This window comes from Lonchura striata, chromosome 1 (genome assembly GCF_046129695.1).
Source record: "Lonchura striata isolate bLonStr1 chromosome 1, bLonStr1.mat, whole genome shotgun sequence".
NCBI classification, from domain to species: domain Eukaryota; kingdom Metazoa; phylum Chordata; class Aves; order Passeriformes; family Estrildidae; genus Lonchura; species Lonchura striata.
Window position 1 is genome coordinate 61,981,290 of NC_134603.1, and position 22,817 is coordinate 62,004,106.

The following is a 22,817-nucleotide window of genomic DNA, read 5'->3' on the forward strand; positions in this document are numbered from 1 at the left end:
ACATGTAGTTAACTACATGTAACTCTTGTTTCTATGTTTCAGCATAATAACTTATAGACCACCTCCTCCTACACCCAGTGCCTTACAGAGTGGAAAGTGGTAGTACTACTTAGCAAATAAATCCTTTGAACCTTTCATACGTTACTGGTGTAATTTTGGGTCATGGATCAGTGTCCTTGGAATATTACAGCATTAGGCATATGCCACATATAGACATAAATTGTTGAAAAGTAAAAAAAGAGCTGATGTTAAAAAGCTTTTCACCCTCCAAACAGAACTACAAACAACATGCTCTAGAGGAAACAAACCTAACAGAGTGGAATGTAATACCTACAATTTGGAAACCATGTTTCCTGAATTTGTGAGGACAGAATAATAGAACGGCATAGATTGTAAGATAACCTTAAAGACCACCAATTTCAAATCCCCTTGCTGTGGCAGGAACACTTTAGTAAACACAGAAGTTTTAAGGACCTACTATAAGTTTGCCAAAAATTGTCAGAATATTAAACAGAGACCATGTATAACATATCCAATTAAGTGCACTGGCTATTGTGTATATACTGCTACTCTGGTGAGACCTCATCACTTCTGAAATACAGAAGGGTGATTACTTGGTTTAGACACAGGATGACACTAATGAAAGCTTTATAGCTTTGCATGTGCGTATAAAACTTGAATTAAAACTTTTACTTCCCTTCCAAAATGATATCTCCTTTCATTGACATGGCTCTTCTCTGTGTCTGAGACACAATTGTTACACCCTGACGACACGCCTTGATGGCTTTTTATGACTGCTGTCAATTGTAACTGCTTTTTTTAAAGACTAAGTCACAGTCTGAAATAAAATGGGAATGTTAAACTGATCTCTCATGGCTAGAATGAGTAAACAAAATCATGCATTTCAAGGGAGATGAAGAGAGATTTGTCCTGGCCTGATCCTATAAGCACTTGTATCTGAAAGCAGACCTTATGAAACCACTAAGCATATTGCCCACATGGGAAAAGGGATGTCCGTGACATGGAGCCAAATCTATACTCTCTACTCAGCACTTGGTGGATGTTTTGAGGAGAGGAGGAGAAAGACAAGAGTTATTCAACAGGTAAGTGTGTTTTCCTCCCATATTTATGAATTTCCCAGCACTAATTCAGAGTTTTCTAGATACAATAAAAGTGCATTGCTACAGTGAATGGGAGCCATGTAGAGATGATATATAAGAGAAGCATAAGCTATCCCATTTAAAAGAATATAATGGAAGGAAAAAACTTTTAAAATAATTGTTTTAATAAGTACTGTGTTGGAAAAACCTTTCTAATTGGTGGCTACTGAACGATTTGGTGCATCTATGATTGTAGTATTAATTGCTGACAAAGCTGGGGTTCATAAGGTACATCAGTAGCCATGCACAGAAAACACAGTCAGAATTGCTTCTGAAAACTTGGAAAGCCAGGTCTGAGAAGAAATCTCAGACTCTGCTCTGTTTATACAGCCTTTAGCTATGTAAAAAAAAGAAAAATAAATCTCTGCTTGAGGCATGAGGTGATATTTCTTAATCAAAGTTTGGTTTTAGGACACAGCTTTCTCCCCCACCTCCTTCTTTTTATTGGTCACCTAGTCAATTAAGTGTTTTACTCAAGTAAAGATCTCTCCTTCTATGGCAGACACACAGACCTAACATAATGTTACGGATACAAATTAGAATAAAAGGAAGAGATATGTAAGATTGGACAAAATAAGCAGCCCAGAGTTAAATTTTGTTGCATTTAGAAAATGAGACTAGTGATTACATTTTGAGAGGCAAATTAGAGAAAAATCAAAAGAAATGTTCTAGCTCAGAGGCACAGGATTTTGGACATCGGTTCATTTTTCAGAGTTAAGGCTGAGCTGTTCCACATGTAAAACAGGACTCAAATTTAGTCTTATTTAGTCTTATACAGCTACATTTGGTTGGAAATCTGTTTCCTAGAACAGCTACATGCTGATAAGTATCTCTGGTTTCCACTTTCCTTCTGTTCAGCAGTGCATGGCTACTTCCAGAGGAGGGTTGTAGCCCAGTCATACAATGGCCTGCAGCCTGTCAGGGAACTCAGTAGCTCTGGATACAAGCACCTCAAGATTGAGCAGACATCAAGACTTAAAAATTGTGCCCCATGCCACTAGATCCTTCTGCAATGGAGGATGAAAAAAGAATGGGTATTGACATCAGTGATGGATTTCTAATGGCATTTCTGCTCCATCAGAAGCTATTTCACAAAAAAGGGTGTGAGAACCCCGGCTTTGCTTTGGGGCTTCATGTGGTGGTGAAATTCTTCTTTTAACCCGTGCTTCTAAAGAAAAACTCTGCAGGCTTAGCTGTTCGGTCTTAAGGTAGTTTATTGCTAGTTATTTAACAGATTATGTTCTTGGACTGTGGCTATTTGATCAGCAGCCTGGGTAGAGGCACACACACACCTTGACATCTTCTTTATCTGCTGTCTTCTTCGTCTCTCTCTCTCTGTTTAGGGCTGCTGCTATCTTTTATAAGATATATTACGTATAACATGTTTATAATTATTCCCCAATACCTACTACTTACGTTGCTAAGTGTTTTTTTACTTTAAACCAATCTGTGAGGGCTAACATTACTAAGAACATGGAGGTAAGGAAAAAGAAGAAGGAAGAACAGGATTAGCCTACTTTTTTTTATTTTAGAACTTTTGACCCCCATGTATAAAGTGAAAACCCCCCTGTACATGTGTTAAAACCCCCCTGTACAATATTAAAAAAATTTCCCCTCTACTTTGTAACTACTTATACTATACTATCTAACCTTTTGTGATTGCTTGTTCCACCTCCAAAGTTGGTAATTCATTCTATGGCTCAAACTCAAAATTACAGCTGTTTTTCAGTTGTCTGCTAGGGTTTAGAATGCTTTAGACTAAGGCTTGGAACCTCTAAAAATGTCTGAGAGACATTTTGAGTTCCCACAAAAGGGCATAATTCCTGGGCAAAAAAATGGATTATGTCATCTTCTGCTTCCTATTGGCCCCATTGTATTCACAGAGTTATAGACTAGTTTGTGAGAGGTGAACAGGATCATCCTTTTCATATCTTTAAAGCATCTCTTTCTACTAGCTGTACTGAGAATTAGAGCTCTAGTTGTAGGAAGACTGGATATTCTTTCCTTCTCTATTCCTTTGCTCCTAAAGTTTAAGTGTCTGAAATGCAGCTGTGTCCAGGCCCAGCTAAGGAAAGTAAGACTTTCCTCAGACAATCCTGTATTCTCACCCATAGAATGTCTTCTCGTCCATCTTGGCATGTGCTACGGAATCTCCAGTATTTTGAAATGGTCTCACTGAAAAGATTACACAGTGTTTCACTTCTGTAAGGATTCTAGTCAGTATGGAGGGCTTCAGTTGACATATTGGGATGTATTTGCATCAACTAGCTTTAGGTATCTAACTTTCATGCTTTGAATTATCCTCTTGAAGTAAAATTCCTCTCTTGCCAGGCATGATAACAGACTCCTAAAACCAAGTGCTGTGGACTGCAACTTTCTAGAGACATGAAGAAGAATTAAAATAATAGTGAAGGCAACTCCTGACTAAGGGTGATATTTTTAGGCAACAGGTCAAGCAGAGTCTTAGAATTTCTTGAGAAGATATTGGATAAATTTAAATGCTGTTTTGTACTGATTTTGGAAGGCGTATCCTATCCCTTTCTTTGAAAAGACCTCTGTAAGTCAGAACAAGTGAACTACATTGAACAATTAAGACAAGTTTCTAGATGGACGTATTTAATTTGGTTTCAGAGTTGCTTGTTTTGATTTAACTAGAATGTATTATATATGGATCTAGGCTTATAGCATAGAATATAAATATCAGTAGAAGTCTTTGCAGAATCAGCCAAAGCAACTGACTAAAGAGATCTAGACAGGCAGCAGCAATGTAGTTTAAAATAATATGGAATGTATAAAGAAGCAGCTTTACAGTTATTACAAGTTGTCCAGCTACAAAGACAAAAATCATCTATAGTAAATAATCTTTCTAGATAGGATTTCAGAACAAGAATATACATCTACCCTTTTAGTCTGAAGTCAAGTCCCAACGCATTTTAAATTTTCTATAATAAACAACAATAATAATAACAATAATAAGAACAACACCACCCCCATAATGAAGTTTTGTACATATTTTAGAATTTGGTCCCAGAAAATATCTCAGGAAAGAACTACAAGAATCAGTGATTTACTGGAATGACACATCCAACTTCTGAACCTTCCCATTTGCATTTTCTGTTTCCTGTAAGACTGAATTCAACTAGAATTGAACTAGAATATATGCAATTACTTACTGTGCAAAGTGTCTCAAATGTCTTTTCGGAGACAAAGGATCCATCAAGACCAAAAAGAAAAATAGATGCATAAGAAAGCATCCCTCCAAGGATAATAAGGTTGTTCATGTAGGGACTGGACATCTTTATTAGTCTATGGACAAAAGGTGATAGTGCATTAAAGAGGAAAGTATTACTGCTAGGCTACTAGAGCAATAAAGAAGAACTTTTTGTAACCAGGCAAAGAGATAACTCTTCTAGAATTCCATGAAATCTAAAGGCATGCACTGTATTTGCTGTTTTATAAAGTTTAACATTGTTTCAGGTTTTTGAATGCTTAATAAGAAGACCTTCTCTTTTGCTGATGGATTAATTAGCTAGGGTTAATGTTATTAGCAGACAGTCAAACATAAAATAGAAAATTACAATTTTCAGACAGTATAAAAGAGTATAAATGCAGTCTGTTTCAATGTGAATATACTACCCAGTGATTTCAATTAAATAGTTCTAAAATACCACCTTTCCACAGTTTTACATTTTCCTTACACGTATATGTAGATATATGTATATAAATGACTGGTTCTACAGACATGGCATTAAATATGAAAGAATTTGTGACAGAAGTAACAAGAATGTCTTACTTCTGATTTCTGTTTTTGATGTTAAAGAACAAGAAAGCACTGGCCATGATCATTCCTAGGATTGTGAGGGCAGAGAGGATGCTGTAGAGAGGTAGGGAGATTTTGCGCAGCTCCTCTTGTATAATCGTTTTGTCCTTCGGAGGCTCAACTCCTAGAATTACAAGAAGAAAAAAAAGGCTAAAGCTCAACCAGATGTAGAATTTCTGTAAGAAACTTTGCCTCACCTAAGTACTATACCTTGAATTAGCACATCTAACAGCTGTGAACCACAACAGTAGCTGATGAAATCATTGACTTTGACAGACATAGGTTAGTCACATTGATTGATGTGAAGATTTGCATTTCTGGAGCAGGTAAATAACCTCTTTGGAAGAAAAGACACAACCATACCACAGTGTAGAACCCCATACATGCTAACTAGCCTCATTTTAAAGTAAATAAACACTAAAATGCATTCTCTGGGTGTAAATTTTTCCAGGAGGTTATGCTTTTCTGAAACAACTGACAGAGCAATGAGTAGAAAACAGAAAGCATAATTTCTGTGCCCACTGTTGTTGCCAGAGCAAATTCTAACAGCATGTCTGGAGATAAGCCTTAGTGTAGCATCACAGAGACAGGGATTGATGGCCCTGGGGCTGAAATGTGGTCCTTAGCTGTGGGCATGGTGGGGGAAGGCCTGGGAGGAGGGAAGGGAGAGTAGTTGGTGCCCTTAGGATTCTATAGAAGGAAAAAATATGGGAAAATGGATAGAAAAAGTTTTGTAGGGACAGATCCACTTTGCAGATGTGGATTTGAATGTCTGAACTTAAAAAACTATGTTTAAAGCTGTGTACTTCATTGACAGTCAGCTCCAACTAATTAAAGGCTTCTTGGTTTAATGACGAGATCACTTTCTGACAACTGCAATAAAGCTCTGTATCCCTGACTTCCCACACTCCATTTCACCTGCTTACTAATTTTTTCCTTGGTGCAGGAGATTGGCAAAAGGCCTTTTGCATCACTGTCTTCCTTCAGAAACAGATTTGTGTGCAGTTCCTGAGCCTGTCCTTTCGCATTGGCCCTCTGATGGGGCTGCAAGGGCCACAGGGCTGAGCAGCTCATTTCGCAGCACGGCTGCAGAAGTGGAACTGTGAGTGCCTGACTAGCAGCTGTCATGGCTAAATTTTACATCTACTTTTCTGCCTTGCACCTAAAAGAATATTCAAGGATTTACAGAATAAAATATCTTTACCTTTAAGAGTTAAGTTGAAAAAATTTAGACCATGGAAACTTGCTATCATTTGGCCTTTATGCCCAAATTTTCAGAAAAAAAAATGGTTTATATGATTACAAAAAAGTGGTAGTGAAGGGTCCATTTGTTGATTTAATATTAGAGAAAACTACCTGAGATTTTCCTCTTTTCCTCCATATTGCATGTATTTACAGTCCATGGAAATTCTGAAAATTAGTCAAGTAGCAAGCCAAAAAACCCCAATAAAACACATGCCTGAGTTAAAAGAACTAATACAAAAAATAAAACTTCACCCTACTGTTTCTACACTCTACAGAGTATATTGATGGTTTGTATTTATTAAATATAAACACACAATGAGTCTACAAAATTTATTTTCTTGCTTGTGCACTGGCCCTTCAATCCTATTGTTTTTTGTTGCTGTGGAAGTTTATATAATGGTTTAAATAGGAACATTTTTACTACTCTCTATTTCAAATATTTAAAGTTACTAGGCTTTTAATACTGACTAGAAGTCACTGTCCTCCACATTGAATATACAACTGCCTCAATGAAAAGCTAAGATGAGTCAAATGAAAAGATTCACTTTGAGTCACATAATACATCTTAAGACTACCATAAAACAGGTTATGGGTGGACAGGCCACCTTCAGGTGTGGTCAGAACAAGACCTAGCAGTTTTGTCCTGAAAAAAAGACTGTACAGAGACTTTTCCCCATCATATACTGTCTGTAAAGGCTAGAAGTTATGAACAAATGCTGTCTCCTGTAACTTGATTCATACTTCATATATTCTCTGGAAATTAATGGACTAAATCAATATTAAACCACATCATTAGTTTCTCCTTGCAGCAAAAATAATCTGCTGCTTCCCAGACTTTGGCAACTGGGACAGATTCTGCACTCTTCATTTCCAAAGTTTCATTTCTCAGAGACACATGAGAAGTTTGTGTATCTGTGCTCTTTTGAGTCCAGCAAGGGATATCAAAAGGAAAGGTGGAAAGCTACAGCAGATGGATAAGTAGTCATGAGTTAGATCACTGCAGTGGAACTCCACCCATGCTCATGCAAACTTTGGGTGTTGGGACAATGGAGAAAGGTGTAGTAGAAAACCACATAGAACTCACAAAGCCAACTTCATTTTATCTCACTGAACTGCACCATAGTAGAGCTTAAGATTAAATCTTAAAATTTAGCTTTGAAAATAATGTATATGCCTATATTCAACAGGAGACACCCTTAGAACTCATTTCAGCTCCCACCTGGCTGCCATGATCATGGGCTCTTAAAACCATGGGTATGCTTGCACTCCAGCTGGTTAAGGGCTGAGAAGGACTCCATGTTATATTTGGTGCAGTGTGGGATAAAAAATGGCAGGAAGATACAGTAAGAAATGTTTATATGCCTGCTGTGGATCTTCAGAGTGCTGCTGGTCTGAAAACCCTCTCTGGCCCTGTTTCCCATGGGCCATGTTAAAGCCAGCCTTGGTATTTTGAAAATCTATTTTCTAACTACCTAACAGACACCTCCCAAAGAAAAACAACTGCCTCCTCCTCATGTCTGGAAACAGAGAACATGAGAGCATCCCTCAAGTGAGATGACCTGGGGGAGTGGGAAAGGAGGATGAAATAGAACATTATTCATTGGTGAAGAACCTCCTGCTTGAAATATCAAAGAACACTTGTGTACACATATAAATTTATTTTTCCCTATTTTGGAACAAAACCCAAGTTTACAATATCAAAACACTGTAATTTTCTGTTCAGAATTCTATTTTATAAAGCATTTTTTCCCTTTTACTTTCTACAGTGTCACAGCATTTGATATTAAAAATCCTAAAACAGATTTTTTTCAGAGCACACAGTCTAACAAACTACATACAGCTATCCATGTCACTCCTGTACCTCTTTCCAGTTTTGTCTCCTACCTTGGAACCTGATGCTGTTGTTGATTATTATCAATGTGTCATCCACAGCATTGTATTCTCCCACCTTTACTTCTTTTTGTTCTGCAGAGAAACAAACAAGAGTGATTGTTTATGGCAGTTCACATGTTCTCAAGTATTTAACTGATTTTTTATTTTTTTAACAGTATGTCAAAAGGAAAAGAAATATGAAAGAATAGAGTATGAATAAGTAAAACAGAATGCGAGGCAGCTAACATCATTACAAGAAACATTTCTGGTACTTGAAAGAAATGTAAAGCATTTTTAAGAACTCATTTACATAATCAGGAAATTTCTATTGGACACAGTCATCTCCAGCTTAAAGATCACACAGTTTCTTACTGGCTCATACTATGTGGGATATTTTTACTGGGAGAACACACACAGCTAAACCATACATTCCCCTCCCATTTAAACAACAAGGACATCTTTCTTTGTGCAGTATTTCCCAGGAGAGTCATGGTGGCAGGCTCCAGCCAGTATGGAGCAGACTGGCCAGTTAGCAGATATGCTGGGAATGAAATCTCTTACTCTGACTGGGAATTAGCAGCTCATTGGTACCCTGACTGCAGAACTCACTGCGTTACATAAGTACAGCCAACACACACTTGAGTTAAAATTTTACAGTTAGTCTTATCTGATATTTTGGGACTGTCTTCATATCTATGGCCTTCTTGTACCTGACAGAATAGAGTATGCAGATATAGAAATTTGTTTGTTTGCTGTCTTGGCAACTGTACCTGGAGCTCTGACATGCATTTATCCCATACTTTTGATAACATCTGGCATCAATTATTTCCTGCTATTTTTGTTGAGCTTTAGGTATGGCTTAGAAGTGCAAGAGCTTACTGAATTATCATTTTTACACTAAAACTTTTACATTTTGATGAGACTTACAAACCACAGGCTAAAGATTTAACCACTGGCTAAAGATTTCTTTGAAGAGCTGGCTCAGCAGAGACAAAAATTTCCTTTCAGGCCTCTCTGTCTGGGCATGCACAATCCAATTTACATTTAAATTCCGAGCTCATGACCCTATTTGTGACACTGATTTTGGAAGCTGATGATCTTGAGCTAGATGGCATATTTGGAAAGACAGTATTTCACCCAACAGCTCCACATTAACCTTTTCTCCTTTCTCACTCAAAGTGATTTGCTGGTTCAGCTCTGCTGAATAGAGCATCTAGCTCCATTTTAGTAAAATCTACAGTCTGACTAATACTAGTCTGAGAGCTTGCAGGAGGCGAAAGTTTTCGTAACACAAACTGCTATTTTTATTGTTATGTTGTTATATCTATTGTTATATTTTTTAAATTGTCAACAAGAAATTGTAGATTGGCCTGCAAATCTGACAGAGGATCTTAGGCTTTTATTGCATCAAGAGCTCCATCAAGAGCTGGAGTTTGCGGTTCTAAGACTTACTTGCCTTTCCCATAGTATGATCCACTTGGATGGACCTAAGACTAGTTTGGAATAAAAGCAAAATCCCCTGGTGTCTAACAGCAGTTTCACAAAGCCCATCTGCATGGCACCACATACTTTAGAAGTGAATATAAGTTTATAATTTCTGCCAAAGACTGAACATTCACTGTGAAATAGATACACGAATCAATTCTTGACAATGTTAAATAAAATATTCCCAGTAGTCATCTAAAAGCTAAAATGGTTAATGTGAAAACAAGAACCTATCTACTTCGATTTGTATTTGTAGCATGACAGCTGTTACCTGTAGATCTAAAACATCAAAATACAACCTAGAGAGAGGAGAGAAAAACATAAGGATGCATATTGATCTACGGTGGGCATATTAGATACCAGATAGTCCACAGCATCTCCTGACAGCAAAAGGGGATGACACACACCTTGGTGTTGGTCTAGCCCCAGCTTCACAGCAACAAGCTGAAGCCTCACAGTTCTGATGAGCTTAGAAGGGAAATGAGTAATTGCTCTGTAATTTTTTCTGTATGGAGAATCTACTGGGACTAGATGAGATGTGGGAATCACATAACAGGTGGAGAAACATGTACAAAACCCAGTGTAAATCTATGGCCTGATTACAGCGCTGCAATTAAGGAAGTTTTTCTGTGATTATTTCATGTGACAGATGATGCCATTTCTTTTCAACACTTATAAATTCTTACATGGTTTCCTTCATAGGTGAAGTAGCACTGAGAATGTGCCTGTCCTGTAACTAGCTAGCCTGGGTACCAGGAGCTAGCCCTTGTAGGAATGGAGCTCAGTATGCAGAGAAACAAGCTTCCATGGCAGCCTGAAGAGCAAGATTTTTGGACTTCGAAACCCAAAAATGTGGGGAAAAAACCCCAGTATTTACTACCAGGAAAACACATGATCAATGCCTTGTCCCTTACCAACAGGAAAGGACAGTTCATAGAGGACATGCCACACTTCATTGAAGTCAAGAAGAGCCATAAAGATACTTTAGATATCCTAAAGTAGTGACAACTGCGGAAATTAGTCTGTGAGGGAAATAAAACATACTTTTATTGAGAGGAAGGATATACTTCTGATTTTATAGTGTGATTACAGAGCTGCTGAGGGGGAGACACAAAAAGGATTTTTGTGATCTTTTGTTCTCCCAGCAAGGACAACTATAGCTGCTGGTTTTTCAGATCCCCAAGCACAAGTGCTGATCAGTGACAAAACCACTTCCAAATATTAATGAAAGGAAGCAAGGAGACATAACTGTGGCTCTACTCTCTTGCACAGGTCAAAACAGCTAAGGATGGGACTGCAGGCTCACTTTTCTATATGCCATTCCCTTCACTTTGGAAATTCTGAATTATTAAAGCTAGTACAGTATTTGTATAATGTAGCTCATATCTGTCAAACCTCTGAGTGTTAACAACAAAAGGACAGGAGAGAGTAGAACTCCTTCAAAGAAACACCAACAAAGTGCTTTTCAGAATATTGAGAATATGATGTTGGCTTCTTTCTGTAGTGCTTCTATTATTTTTAACTATATCTTTCTGTAATCATAATAGAGATATTGTATTGAAACTCACAGTAAAGTGCAGAATTAAAATATGAGGGAAAATGTACTGGGGTTGTGAGATAATGTTTGTCAGTGCCATGACAGGAGCTGAGAAATTTCAGAACTTGAATCTGAAGATATTCTTTCACAGAGGGACAAAAAAAGTATAAAATCTATCCAACCCAGATAAAACTGGCCCAGAAAAATGTAACTGTAAATTATGCATATAATTCTCACAGAATTATAAATAATCCTTATTGTTAATTAATCGTCACAGAATTGATTACTTATGTGGTCAAGATGAAAGCCTTCTGCCAACAAAGAATGAGATACTCTAACAGGTATATTGAAATGTTTTTCTCTACATATTTTATTACAGAATTTTATAGCACACTTTAAGCAGCTCCACACAAATTGACTCAATATCACTTAATTAATTAGCTCACATTTCACAAAGTTAGTACAGAGGATTTTCAAGAGCAGATCAGGTAGTTATATGTTCTCATCTAATAAAAGCAAAAAAAAAAAAAAAGTCCTGCAACTGATACCAGCTGAATGAAACAAGTTTACCAAAATGCATAGCAGTGTTATGATCGCCAGTTTGACTGTTATCCACTTTCACTGAGACTTTCCAGATGAGACTATTCTTAGATTCTCAGTTTCAGTTCCTTTCACTATATGTCATAATTTCTATTTTCACCACATTTTTGTAAGGGTACTTATTCACACCTCATGAAGACTGAGAGTGCTTAAGGATGAGAGAAATTCACTTGCAATGCAAAAGAGATGGGATGGATGGATTTCCTTTATTTCCCTCTATGCAGACAATGTTGTCTTGCTTTCAATGACACTGTAATAGCTATTAGCTAAGCTAAGCTAATAGCACCCTCATTTATGTCAGTCTGAATGCAAATAGCCCTCACGGTGATGCAGTTAAGCCAACATAAAAATATTTATATCAATATAAGCATCAGTACAATTTATGCTTATAAAGGCCCCTCTGAAAAACTAATGTATCCTAAAAAGTTTCAAAAATATGTATATTGATATGTCTATCCATTCGTTAACTCCTATATGTCTGTTTGGATATACTCATGTAAAAACTATGTCTGTGCTACCATAAAGCCAAATTACATGTCTGTCCTAACATCATTGCAATGCCCAAACCACATGGTTCCAAATGAAGATTAAGGATTTCAAAGCTCATAATAGCTTGCCATAGCTTGACACAACTAAGAACATTGCTATGTCACTGCAGCTCTTTATAAACTTAGAATTCCATGCAAACTACAAAGAGAAATATGAGCAAGTGATGAGTATTCACTTACCAAAAAATACGAAGTAAATTTTAAAGTAAATTTAATAAACTTAGTATGTGCTATTCTCCAGATAACTAGAGGTCACAGAGGTTTCTCATCTAGGGGACACAGGCTATGCTTGATTTAGAAGCAACCAAAAAATAATATTACATATAGCTGAAAGCCTAAAAAGTACCTAAGTCATAGTTTGTTCTGATGAACCATGCCTGCAAAAGGTGCTGCCTCCATGACTCCTCCTTGGAAAGCTTTTCAAAATTTTTTATATAGCCTCTCCTGCTTGTCCACACAGTAAATGATCACTGTACTCCCTTAAACCTTCCTGTGACATCAGTTTAACAATCCCTTCTCCCACTGTCTTCCAGATGCCCCTTTTGCTTAACCATCCTAATTCAGTGGGAGTGATTAGATGCTTAGCCTTTTAGAAAACCTTGCTGCATAACCAACACTCAGCAGCCCATCTCAGGAACCAATATTATTAAACCTTGTCCTACAAAAGAGCCATTTAGTTTCTGAGCATTATTCCTTATTCATGCATCACAGCTCAACAGGACTGCTGGCAGCTATAGGGAATAGTTAGTCATCAGATCTCAGAGGAATTTTGGAAAAGTGTTTGCCAACAGGTGAAACTAAGCATGATCCAGATGCATCTGAAATACTTGATGAAAAGCATCGCTCCAAAATTTGGAAAGATTTTCTGATTGTTTCAGCTGGAGTAAAGTTATTTTCTTCACAGTGTCTAGGACAGGACTGTGATCTGGATTTCTGCTGGACACAGAGTTGATAATACAGAGATCTGTTCTTGCTGAGCAGGGCTTGCACGGAGTCGGGAACTTTCTGCTTTTCATACTGACACGTTGGCAAGGGGCTGGAAGTGAATGGGAGCTTGGGGTGAAATACAGCTGGGACAGGTAAGCTCAACTGACCAAAGGGATATTTCAGGCCATATGGTCTCATGCTCAGGATATAAATTGGGGGAAGAAGGAGGATCCTCTTGTCACTTGGAGTGACAGCATGTGTCTTCCCAAGTAAACATTACATGTGATGGGGCTGTGCTCTCCTGGAAATAGCTGAACAGCTGCCTACCCATAGGAAGTGGTGAATGAATTCCTTGTTTTGCTTTGCTTGAGTGTATGGTTTCTGCTTTTCCTGTTAAACTGTCTTTATGTCAACCCCTGAGTTCTATGCTTTTACCCTGCCAATTCTCTCCTCGGTCCTGCTGGTGTAGGAGTGACCAAGTGGCTCTGTGGGGTTGGCTGCTGACTGGGGTTAAACCACAACAGATTTTAATCTCACATTTCAAATCAATCTCCTAGACATGAATGAAAAATCATGTCCCTGCACATGCCACTCACACATTCAAAGACACATCTGACTTGGCTTAAATCTCACTATTAGCAAGCTATTGGCATCTCGTTGATAGGTTCAGTGCAGAGAGTGAAGGGTGCTCTGGCACATTACATTATGGTGTCCTGAGGCTTGTCTCTCTCCAATTTAGCTTCTGCTCACACTCTCTTTTAAAGAGTGAATGCTTTCCTTTAACACTTTACCCTGCCAGTCACCTAGCAATCATTTGTCACTGACAGGTCTTAGGTCTTCTTTCTCATTCCCTCTATTGCTTCCTGGGAAGGCTCCCAAAGAGATTATGTGCTGCGCTGAGCGACAGCAATCCTGTGGCTGATAGTGTTCCAGAGCAAATCATGGGAAAGAACACTGGCCAAACACAAACAGTGAAAAACTTAAGCTGGAGGCTGAACACTCATGCTAAAGCTGAGAACACTTCCCATGTTTCAATAAATCCTGTACAAATTGTCTGCAAAGTCTCTGCTAACCTGCCCTACCTGTCTCACTTGTTTTGAAAGCTGTTTCATGAAATAACAATCTACCAAATAACTGGAAATGCTGTCGCAAATGCCTTTACAATACTGAATGAAGCTGAGTGTCAGGAAAGCTAATTTCCTTCAGAATAAATACAGAAACATTTCATGTTATGGATCATGTAAAAGTCTTAGTAAATTAATGCAATCTTAACTTTCATAATATATCCTTGTCAGACAGGACTGAGAAGCTTTTCAGTTATCCTTATCAGATATCAGCAATAACCAACACCAGTTGAAAGTTTCCAATTAAAAAAAAAAAAGAATCACAATAGAAGCTTATAAATAATGAATGAGCAAAACCTTTTTCATTCACTTGCAGGCAACCATTTCTTTGTTTAAAGACAAAAACTCTGAGATTAAGAATCGCAGTTCAAATAAGGAAGAAAATGTCAAGTCAGATAGAAGATTATTCTTCAGCAGAAGCTGCCAGAAAAGAAAGACTCAAGGAAGAAAAACATATTACGTTTGCAAGGATTTGAATTGTGACAGTTTTTACCCTTGTAATTAGAGTTTTAAAATTTGTTTTGCCCTCAGAAATGCTACTTTCATCTTTAACTGATGCAAAGCTATTACCTTCATTTAAAATTTTATTTATGTGTTTTATTTATGAAATCCTAGATTTCATTGCTTTGGAAACATACAGACACAGCATACAGGAAATCTTGAGTTATGAAAGCAGTATATGTAGTGAGTGATAATTACTCCTCATAGCCAGTTCTCTGGCTGTAAATCTTTCAGTCATCCAGAAAGCAAAACAGACAGAAAGGTCAGACCACACAAAGGACAAACAGGGTATCTTTAGAGTCAGGATAAAAGCTAAGGAGTCTTAACCCTTCACTGTTAGGAATAGTCTTTTACCAAAAGGACACAGCAAGCAAGTAAGCAAGTACTACAAAAATATAATTAAGTAACCTGAACTCATAAAAGGATCTATTAATTTTATAGCCCAAGAGGATTCTTCTATAAAAATTTCAAGAATATGCATTTTTACAAGCTTTCAAAAATTATTTTTACTGATTCGTTTTAAACTTTGTTTTCACCTTCCTTATTATACTTCTGTCTTTTACTTGGTTTGTTAGACTGACTTCTAGCTCTGCATAGAAATTTATTAATATAGTTCATATGGATTTAACACCTAAAAATATTAGGTATTTATATATTACGTGTCAAAGAAAGAGCTATATAATGAAATAAAAAAATAAAGACTGTGTTTAAAACAGTTATTTCTTTAAATGTGAATTGTTAACACCATCATTATAGCTTTCATTCAGGAAACTGAGAAAGGTATAAAAACTATAAAGAAATGAAGGCAGATCATCCATGAAGTATAACAACAGTTGTGATGAAGCAAATGAACAGAGTTTACATTAATTCTTCTGAAGAGAAGTTCCTGTTTCTTAGGATGCTTAATAAAATCCTTAATAGTTTGAAATGAGGTTGTACATGAGATCACACCTTTTGTTGGATTTAATAATTGTAGCATAAAATCTTGACTGATATCACACTGTATAACCTGAAATGTATGTCAGTAATTTGAATCAAGTCTAGTAAGTAAGTTAAAAGATAAAACTATATATTCAAGTGGATCTGGTATGATTATATTCTAGGATACATGAATATGCAATAATTGCAATATCTTAGTCTAGCCAAGGGTTTTTCTGTTCTACTGTTCATTGTCTTTTATTATTTGATTAACTTTTAAGAGAATGCAAATCCTCATCATTCTGGGAGTTTATTTGCCAAAATAAATTATTCTTTAAAGTCAAATGGTGTAATTATACTTGTCTTATTTAATATTAATATTAATATTTACCTAAATATAGCATGGTCTACAGAAATTTATATTTATACCATTTATCACTCTGAGTTACTTCCTGGCAGAGTCCAAACCTAGCAGGCTTTTGTTGATTCAGAATTTACGATGGAAAATAAAACTAGAGGCAGCAGTCAAGAGAAGACATTTGCTCTATTAGTAAATAATAACTCAACTTCATTACTTGTTGTGTCATACACTAGTCCATTTTCTGCAGGGATGTGTGAGTGAATCAGCCTGTGCAAGCTTGGGCTGACTTCCCGGGAGAACTCCCAGGAGCTTCCCAGGTTGGAAAGGCCATCCAGGCAGTGACAGGTTTGGACATGGATGCCACTGATCAGCAGAGAAGCCCCCCTGGCAGCAGCCCAGGGCCCAGCAGCAGCTCCATCTGTCAGAGTCTCTCTGGGAGAGGGACAACCGAAGGCAGGACCATGCAGGGTGTGGAGGTGGAGTGAGAGAGTCAGTGGCTATGTTCTCTTGCTTCCCGAGCACTGAAATGTCAGAGACTGTGAGGCAGAATTTAAAATACACCACGACACTGCACTCATTCAAAGGTAAGGGACAGCAAGACACAGGAGTGCAGTGCACCTGTTTCAAAAATCTATGGTGTTTCCAAAGAAACCCAAGATAACAGAGCATTAGTCTACCCACATATTTTATCCAAGAAGAATAAATGCAATTATTATGTCCCTGGTGTCCTGCAAACTCAGTCTGAATAGGCACAGTGTACACAAACAAGACAGTGTGACAAAAGAAAGATTTGAATCATTATCAAACTACCAGATTTTTTTTTTTTTCAATTAAGCTAAAAGTCACTCCTGAACTTAAATCAAATCCACCAAGCAATGTCATTTAGAGAAGAAAAAACTGGGAATAGCACTGCTGTCAGTCTTTCCTGACTTACCAGGGTAAAGTACACAGCAGCTGAAAAATGCAAGATACCCAAGACAGTGATCTAATCCCAGTTTCCATCTGCCAACTCAGCATTTAAGATTTCCATAGAAACATGACAGATGATGTGATATAGGCTATCCTGAAAGACAGGATCCCCAGGGACCTGGATGACCCTGATGCCAGCCCAGCTACATACTCTGATTGAATTAGAAAGGAGACCAAGGTGACCTTTTCCTCCTCTGGTATGCTTAATATTCTAGCATTCATTAGAATTTCTTGTGCACACCCAAAAGAAATGTTTTGCTACAACTACTTAAGCCCTTTACTTATGTAACTGAAATTCTAAATTCAGTGTGTAATATCAATTATTTTTTGCAGTAGACATAACAAATTGAAAAATCCAGGTCAGTTACTTAAAAAGCTTGATGTGGTTACCTTTTCCCAGAGAGGCTTTTCTTGTCAGTGTGGTGATGCACAGCATAACAGTTTGACAGTGGCCCTGGTGTGTGGACAGCTTCAGCTGACCTGCACATGTCTGCTAAGTCTCTGCCACTGTGTTTTCAGTGGCTGCTCAGATGTACAGGATGAGCTGCGTGATGCAGTTCTCCTTTTGAGGGCAGGTTAGCCCTTCCTGACCTAAATGATATCCAAACTTAAGTGCACAACATGACAGAATGTCTCCCAGAGCAGAAGATATGTGCTTGACCAAAGGATCACGCCAGCAATCATGCCTCCCAGCAAGGCTGTTTTCCTTTCACTTAGCAGGACATGCCTGCTTTATGGTGATCTCATGCCATGCAGGGAAGAATACTCCATTTTGTCCCATTTGGATGCACACTTTTGATTATATGGTAAGGGCCTTCCCTCACCTTCTGTCAGGGCTCTGTTCCCCCTCCCCTGGCAGAGGAAGTCTCAGCATGCTGAGCAGCCTCCCAGATGGCTGTGCCTGCTCTGCTCCAGCTGAGAGGCCCTAAATCAAGATGCTCTAACTTCTTCCTTATGTACTGCATCCTTAAACTTTTACAGAGTTAAGAGGGTGTTATTTAGAGGTTGTAGTTTCACAGTTACCAAGCCTGAAAACGGAGAAGAGCAGCAGCTGCTGTGCATATTATGTGTGTTAGATCGCAGTTACTCATTATGTCCTTGAATAACCATTCTTGCCATTACACCAGGTGGCCTGTGAAAACACTGTAGCTCATGAAGAGCATTCTTCATGATTCAGGGTCAAACCCAAAGAATTCCCACTGCCCTCATCCTAAGATACAAAATAAGGGAGTTGAGGCAGTGCTGAACACATTCCTACAAACTGCAAATTCTCTGCTTTTTCCTGTCTTATGATTTGTACAGCAGCTGCTGAAGTTTTTTTCCTGTACAAGAAATGCAGGTTTGAGGTATCCAGGCTGGTTTATTCCAAATACTTTATTCAGGACTTGTAGGGAAATACTTCAGGAAAAGCTTTAGAGCAACAAAAATCCCACTTGTGCTGTAACCTACAAGTGAACCCTTACTGAGATATAGGGGAGACTATAAAGGCCCCCAAGTAGCAAAACCCCTCCATGATCACTGTTGCAGTTTCTGCTGCTGAGATGAACAAGACAGCTGTCTCTCAAAGAGCCATCAAAAGCCTGAGACTTTGAGGCTTTGCAGTTCTAGCCTTCCCCTGACAATCAGCTCCCCATGCAAAAGTCAGATGAGCTCACAGATTGGATTTCCATGTCCTCAGGGAGGTACACTCTATTCCCATGAGGGACAGGCTTGTCCCTGCTACAATTAGGGACTGCACTCTAGAGAGTGAGAGAACAAGAAATGTTACACAATGCCAGGATGCCTGTCTAACCCAAGAACTGCATGATTCTTTGAGTGAGGAAAATGTGTGTCTGGCTGCAAATTTCAGTATTTTAGAATCATAGGAAGGGTCCTTTTAAAGATCATCTAGTTTCCAATGGCTCTGCTATGCGCAGATATGCATTTTAGAAATAGTCGTGGCTGCTGGGAAATTCCTCTTCAAAATCTATTTTTCTTGTCTGTCTCCATGAGGCCACCTGCGAAGTTTGGAAAGTTTGGGTTACTCACTAGGAGAAGGGATGCTGTGAGAGTGTAAAGATGTGTGAGACACCCAGAGCGTGGGGCACTGGCTGAGAGGCGCAGGTGGTGAGGCTGTGAAGCCCCATGACCTCAAGCACTGGAAGAGGAGAAAAAATGACCATGCCCCACTCAGTTCTCACAGACTCTTAAGAGACAGATCCAGAAGATGGAACCTGCTCATGAGAGGCTGCTGTCTACAAAAGAAGTGGTGGGATTTCAAAAAACAGCTTTTGAAATGTATTGTGTAGCAGGTCTGCCCAACAGACCCCTACAAGGATATTTCTCACTTTATAAATTTCCATTTTATGCTTTTTCATTTTTTTATGTAAATATATGTGAATTGTACATCAACATGAGAACAAAGCAGTTTTGAAACAGAAGATAATGGCCAATTCAGAATTTAGCCCATCCTGATCCACATCTTTCATGTTAGTAGAGTTTGACTTCCACCATATACTACCAGTACATTTTAGCAGGATGACATCTAGTCTTGAATTGCAAAATTTATCACCACTCCTACTTCATGATTTTTTATTTTAAAATCTAAAGATGTTAAAAGTTACAGAGGGAAAAACCACTCAAAATAATACTATTTTCAAAAGAAAACTCATTAATAAAACTATTTTGGTTTGGTCAGATTTGGGTTGTTTTTTTTACCTATAAGCTGATCCTATATTCAAGAAAAAAGAAACCACTCCAACTGAAACAGGTTAAAAGTCAAAGTTCCAGGGAAATAACTCCTTCCTGCTGCGTCGGCAAACCTCCACTTGTTTTAACCCATTTTGAGTAATCTCTTTGTACTAATCCACTGGAAAAAAATTTCAAAAGGAGGAGAAAGTTCCAACAGTGATTTCCTTTTAGCACTAATTAGGAACAATGTGTTTTACTAAGATCAGAGAAATTGGTGTAGAAGACTGTCTAAGACACAAAGAAGAGTTTTAAAGTGAAACGCATTGATTTTATCTTTAATGACTGCTTTAAATTTTTTCTTAAAATACGGTACACGTCATTGTTGTGCTGTTTAATTTTAAATTCTGATTTATGTTTCCTTTTATTTCTTCATCTGGAGTTTGAATGGCTACAGGAAGCAGACTAGCATTAAGAGAAAAAGCCTGCCATGGAAAGCTACAGCCATTAAAATATAATTACTCCAAATAATAAAGGATTTAATAATTAATATAGAGCAGTTATATAATACACCTGACAGACAGCTCTGAAATAAGGTTTTGCGGCAAAGCACAACCAGAGCACAAAAGCATTTCTGCATAAGTGTAGCATTGTATTTGTGTGTAACATTAAATACACTTCTCCAAGAGTTTCCAGAACTAAAACTGATACTTCAGGTACTAAGAGAAAACAATTTGACAAAACACTCCTAGTTTCAGAGAATCTATTCTGCTCAGAAAATTGAGAGCATACAGCAACATTGTCTTGTTAGGACAGGATTTATGCCTGTAGGAGTGAAATACAATATAAGTCAAAAATCCTTGCAAAGCTGATTAAAACTAGAAAAGCAGAAGTATGCATTTTTTTCTCATGTATGAATATTGCAGTATGAGACTGAATAATGGTAGAAATTTTTTTAATGATTTGGGCATAAAATAATAGATTAAATAACCTCCACAAGATGCATAAAACTTTGGAAAACTGATGTATAAAACAGATGTAATCAGTTTTTCTCTACAAGTGACATCAAATGACAAAAATTGTAGCACTCTAAATGAGATGGATTAGTGTCTAACTGTTCTAATATAATTTTTTGCCTTTTGTCTAAGAAAATGTTAAAATTGTAGGTGAAGAAAGCTGAAGCTAGTTTGGAGTATGAGAGGAAGAAGAATTTTAGAAGAAAGTAAGGCTAAAAACAGTTGAAAAATATTTTAAAAAGCTTTTCCCTGAAACTGATATCAAAGTCTTAGTATGAACTACAAAAAGTAAGTTACAAAAGTCAGTGGTGCCATTAACTTTATTTCTGACGAGTCTGAAAGTCAAACCCACAATGATTAAAATGTGAGAAGGGATTTTAAATGTTACCTGAAGTGAGTGAGTATGCAGTGCATATGCATCGGTGTACTCACTGTTACCACTGTTACACTTGATATTTACAGCATTTGGTGGAAATTTAAGTCATAGAATGAAGAAAAAAAAAAGAAGAAAAAAAATAAGACTGCGACAGAATGATAATCTCTTGATAACACATCTGTTGATGTGCTTTATTTAGTTTCATACTTGACCATAAATCTTTAACTACCTAAATTTTAAGAATCTCAGTACAAAACTGTATTTAAAAAGTACTTAGGTGCAAGCTTTGTCCCTTCACTCCCTTATAAACAATTCCTTCTTCTGCAATAGCATGTACAGATTCATGGGAGCTATCAATGCAAGTCAAGTGCTCTTACTACTTTTCAGTAAAATATGTAAAAATGTTGTCTTGCTTCCCTTTGTTTTGGATAGGTACAGAAAAATCTATCACAAACCTCTTGGTTCTAGATTTAAGTAACTTTGATTTAAACAAGAACAATAGGATGTAAGACAATAAATGTCAAAACTCATGAGGAAGTAGCAGCCACAAACATACGAAACATGTGAGATAAGAAATCACACTTGTGTGAGAGAAGTCACTGGATCTTCACTTGCATACTTGGAAATCTGGCACCCTCAAATTACAGCTACAATCTTTTCCTTATTCCTTATGACCTACTCACCTCAATGATCATACCATTTGGCTTTCTAGAAGGAACAGAGACGTCTTGGCAATGGTTCTGGTAGAGCCAGTACCAGGAAAAAGAAGAGACAACAGGATTTACAGCTCGTATTGCAGAGCTCTAGCTAAGGTTTGCCTCGGGTTTAAGCTCACCCTGCTTAAATCACTTTTTCACTTAAGCAGATCATGTTACTCCTCACTGCAGCAGTACCATGAGTGAACATGGGGGAAAACACAGCTGCTGAACAGAACAGTGCTTGTGTTGCATCTTCCTCTGCACTGGCCTAGCTGCAAGAGGAGTTGCTGGCTCCTTTTCAATCACACCATTGATGGGGAGATCACTGCTGTTTGGCAGCACCTCTGTTTTCCATGTGCAGCACCAACTTGCTTTGCCTTTGCACTGCAGAATTATTCCTGGCATGCACCAGCAGATATATTCCTAGAAATGGAAGTCTCTAAGTTAAATGGAAAACATCGTATAACTCATGTATCTGAATCATGGACTGTTTCTGCAGGTGTTTTTCAGCCCCGAGCTGTAAAGGATCAGATTACTACAGTTCATAGGGAAAGAAATTCTCAGCTCCTCAACTGGTATTGAGAACATGACAACCTGCTGCACCACTTGCATTGTTTCATCCCTGTGCAGAATGCCCCCATTCTTGCAGATTTTGAAGCTGCTGTTTTTTTCAAAGCTAGCAGGTCATGGGTTTTCTGGTATTTCTTGTATATGGGAGGCACAGTGGAGCTACCATGAAAACTTCATGGACTCTTCTGGGCTAGCCACTAATGACAGTCCTTTCCTGCTCATGTACCTACCCTGAAAATACTGAATTTTTTCACAGCTTTGACACTCCACCCCTTCACCAAAAATACTTTACAAGACCAGGACAACTGACAAAAGAGATCAGAGAGCAGGCTGACACAGGTACAGCTGCAAGACACACAGGTCGGTGGCCAGGTCATGCAAACATACTGGTGGGCCTAGAGAACAGTAGCAAAGGTGGTGGGA

General features: G+C 37.9%; 1 protein-coding gene across 1 annotated transcript in view; it reads right to left on the reverse strand.

Moving 5' to 3' along the window:
- Positions 1-22,817, reverse strand: part of GABBR2 (gamma-aminobutyric acid type B receptor subunit 2) — a 453,073-nt gene that overhangs the window by 151,841 nt on the left and 278,415 nt on the right. Inside the window, exons 10-12 of the mRNA XM_021528727.3 lie at positions 8,110-8,190; positions 4,954-5,104; positions 4,334-4,466 (exon numbers count right to left, since the gene is read on the reverse strand). Of these exons, the coding sequence (XP_021384402.1) occupies positions 4,334-4,466; positions 4,954-5,104; positions 8,110-8,190 (365 nt within the window). The remainder of the gene's footprint in view (positions 1-4,333; positions 4,467-4,953; positions 5,105-8,109; positions 8,191-22,817) is intronic.